This window comes from Mus pahari, chromosome 3 (assembly GCF_900095145.1).
Source record: "Mus pahari chromosome 3, PAHARI_EIJ_v1.1, whole genome shotgun sequence".
Taxonomy (NCBI): Eukaryota; Metazoa; Chordata; class Mammalia; order Rodentia; family Muridae; genus Mus; species Mus pahari.
Window position 1 is genome coordinate 131,168,283 of NC_034592.1, and position 3,645 is coordinate 131,171,927.

Consider the following 3,645-nt stretch of genomic DNA (forward strand, 5'->3'; position numbering starts at 1 on the left):
AAGTTCAAAGTCATTCTCAGCTTCATAGTGAGTTCAAGACCAGCCTGAGGCTACCTGAGACTGGATCTCAAACCAAACCAAACCAAACCAAACCAAACCAAACCATCAGACAAAAAACACCCTAAAGTCTCCAACTTGCTATGAAGCCAAAAATGAAGTTCTGCTAGCATGTGAGTGTAAACAACGGTTCAGAAAGTATCTATATTATCCCATTGAGACTCCCAGTAGACCTCCACATTTTCTTATAAGAACTGAAGAGTTTATAGGGGAGAACTGGAATCATAGCTTGAAGACCATGAAGAGAATAGGCTGACCTTTTTATTAGGCAAATTGAGGGTTACTATTGATTGCAGGGTGATTGGAAGCACGGAGGATGACACCGCATGTGCTCCAGGACACTCAGCTGCTATTGGTACAGTTCTTCTTGAGTATTTTGAATACTTCATCCCAGGGAATGACGTACACTGAGAAGTAGCACTGGATTTTCTAAAACAACAAAACAAAAAGACCAATCAATACATGTATTTTAAAAGACGAACAAGAGCTGGGCATGGTAGTACCCTGTAATCCCAGCAATTGTGAACCTGAGGCAAGAGGTTTACAGCAACAAATGGGTTCCATATTTAGACTCTTTCTAAAAAACAAAACAATAAGATAAGATAAAAGAGGCCAAACTGGAAGGTTATGAGTAAGAGAATATCAAACCGGAGGCAGGGTAAGTAGCAATGCCTCATTGCCCCTCCAATCCTGATATTTATGTCACTTCACTCACATAACAAAAGGGCTGCTAAGACTATTCTGAAGGTCCTGTCTACAGTCAGATGTGGAGTAGGAATAGGAGCCACCAACCCATACTTACTGTGGGGATTACTGACTCCATTTTCTCACCATTGCCATTCACATAGTATTTAACATGTCCTCTCTCTCCGGGTTTCTATTGGATCTGAATCTCCTTTCTTCTTTCCCTGCCTCCCTTCCCCTTCATAGTTCCCTCCTTCCTTCCTTCCTTCCCTCCCTCCCTCCCCCTCCCTCCATTCCTCTTTTTCTTCCGTCTACTTAGCTATCCATCCACTCATTCACAATCCACATATTTCCTTCCATCCTTCCACCCATCCTTTCCTTCTATCTATACTTCCTTTCATTCACCGAAACCAATGATTTTATGTTCTAATATGAAGAGAAAGCCCAGGAAAGGACACATTTGTGTGTTGAGAATCTTTAAGTCATTGTTACTAGGCTGACCATATAGTTTACAAACCAAACAAGGACATGTTATGAGCAAAAGATGAGGCTAATAATGATTACATTAAAAATGTCGACATTCCTTGGGAGGCAGAGGCAGGCAGATTTCTGAGTTTGTGGCCAGCCTGGTCTACAGAGTGAGTTCCAGGACAGGTAGGGCTAAACAGAGAAACCCTGTCTTGAAAAACCAAAAAAAAAAAAAAAAAAAATCATTGACCAGGATGATGCTGGGCAAGGAGGGACATATGGCCATTCTTGGTCAAATTCACGTGAGGAAAGTTAAGAGAAAGTTACAGGGCTGTTAGGATTCCTCTGTATGTTGGACCCACTCTGACTATGCCCACAGATGTGGCAATGGTGTGGGGCAGCATTAAGCCAGCCTCCTGCTGGATCAAAATGAAGTCTGTTGGGGACTGAGGTACCTTTGGGACTGAAGGCCTCTCAGCAGGTCCCTCAGCAGGCCACTCACACAGATTTGTTTTTCTTAGTCTACCCCTACACCAGTAAAATTATTTTCAAATGAACATTCCCACTTCCAGCTAAACTACACTTAATAATTAACTGCTTCCCTTGGCCTGAGCTGTCCCCGTGTAGTTCAGCCACCCAACTTCTCCCTTTGGACCCCTTTCTCCTCCTTGTGATTCTTCTAGCATCAACAAAAGAGGAGACAGCATTCATGAGATTTTTCTTTCAAGCAAGCTTGAGTAGAGATCCCAAGCAGGTCTGCCCTCTCTTATGCTAAAGCCATGGGGGGAAACTGGCTTTATGTGAATGAGCTTGCCCAGTACCTTGTGAAGTTCCCCTTTCTGGATATCACAGAGGCTCATCTCTGTCTTCAAGCAGGTGGTCCGCTGCATTTCCACTGTGACGTGATACTCCATGTGATCTGTCATCTGTGGATAGTGAGGGGAAGGCAAATGCTCTGAATAAATGCGTCTCCCCATTCTGGCTTCTATATGGGCAGGACAGCTTTACACCTTGCTCCTTGGCAAGAGCCCAGTCTTGCACAGTCGTGGGATCCTTGCTCTTCTTTCCTGTCTGATTCCAGTCCTCTTTTAGTTACCCTTTGAGATATCACCAAGACTACCTATCTTCTCCATGGGATCAGCCATCTCCTGAACAGCATTGAAAAGGCTAATTGTTCCAGACAGTATTGTGTCAAGTGTTCTGCGAAAGGCTAGATAGTCAGCAGGTTAATCTCTGTAGGCCACGTGTCTTGTGTTATAACTTTTCAAACTGCCCATGACAGCATAGCAATCCCAGATAGACGTATCACAGCTAGCTGCAATACTACTGCTTTGAAAGGCACACAGCTAGGTCAGTTGGTCCTGGGTGGGGAATTTTTTTAGTTATTAATGAAAGGGGAGATTCATCCACTTTAGTGAATACACATTTCTCTTAAAAACACCCACTTTCAGTTGGGGATGATAGTATATACCTAAAATTACAGCACTGTGGAGATTGGCACAGGAAGGCTACAAGTTTGACCTGAACCTATTCTACACAGTGAGATCTTATCAAAACAAAACCCTGGGATTTTACCAGAGCACAGGGTCCCTCTGGGGAGGAGAGACAGGGACACCACACACTCACTTGCTTCATAATCTTCAGGATTCGAAGGATCCTGAAGTTGTACAAGTCTTCACTTTTCTTGTTGTATTCATGTGTGATATACTCCAATGTATCCTTCACAGAAGACTCCAATGCATTCACTTCTTCAACCCGTATAAATGTTTTCCTCTTTACTTGGTAGCTGAAGGCCACCAGGGCCACCAGAATGGCCACCAGGAGCCGTGTTGCCTTCCAAGATCTGGCTGTCATCGTTCAGCTTGAGAAGATTGAAAAGATCCTCCCTCTTCATCTGTTGGGTCAGACTGACCACAGCTCTGGGTCAGACTTAAGGATGCATTCACACCACAGCTCTCCTCTCTTTTTCCTCCTATCTGCCTACTCTAGGAACACTTTGTAATAACTGGCAAGCTCACTCCCACTATCAATCTTTTTGCATAGTGTTCTCTCTCTCTCTCCCCCCTCCCCCTGCCCTCCCCTCCCCTCCCCTCACCATCTCCCTCCCCTCCCCCCCCCNCCCCTCCCCCCCCCCCCCAACTTATACATATTGGTGGCTGCTCCTTCAGCAATGCACACTTTTGTGGCCTGATACTCTCTTACTGGAAGTCAAGCTAGAGGCTTCTTTCCACTGAACTTATATATGTCATGAGGGGTCACAGAACACTTGAGGGATGGGCATTGGAGGAGACATTAGGGATATTGGATCTCAGGAAGCATAACAAAATCAGCAGGACTGTATGAGGAAAAGCTTATCAGGAGGGACTCTCCTTGGCCTGGCTTTTGGATACTGTTTCCAGGCAGTATGTCAAAAGAGCAGGGGGCTAGGAGGAAAGA

At 44.8% G+C, this 3,645-nt stretch overlaps 1 protein-coding gene across 1 annotated transcript; it reads right to left on the reverse strand.

Moving 5' to 3' along the window:
- Positions 1 to 298: 298 nt before the first annotated feature.
- Cst11 (cystatin 11) lies at positions 299 to 3,145 on the reverse strand. Its single transcript, XM_021194994.1, has 3 exons — positions 2,836 to 3,145; positions 2,031 to 2,135; positions 299 to 486 (listed from the first exon to the last, which is right to left on the reverse strand). Exons 1-3 carry the CDS (start codon positions 3,061 to 3,063, stop codon positions 400 to 402), a joined length of 420 nt encoding a protein of 139 aa, XP_021050653.1. The 5' UTR covers positions 3,064 to 3,145; the 3' UTR covers positions 299 to 399.
- Positions 3,146 to 3,645: the final 500 nt, after the last annotated feature.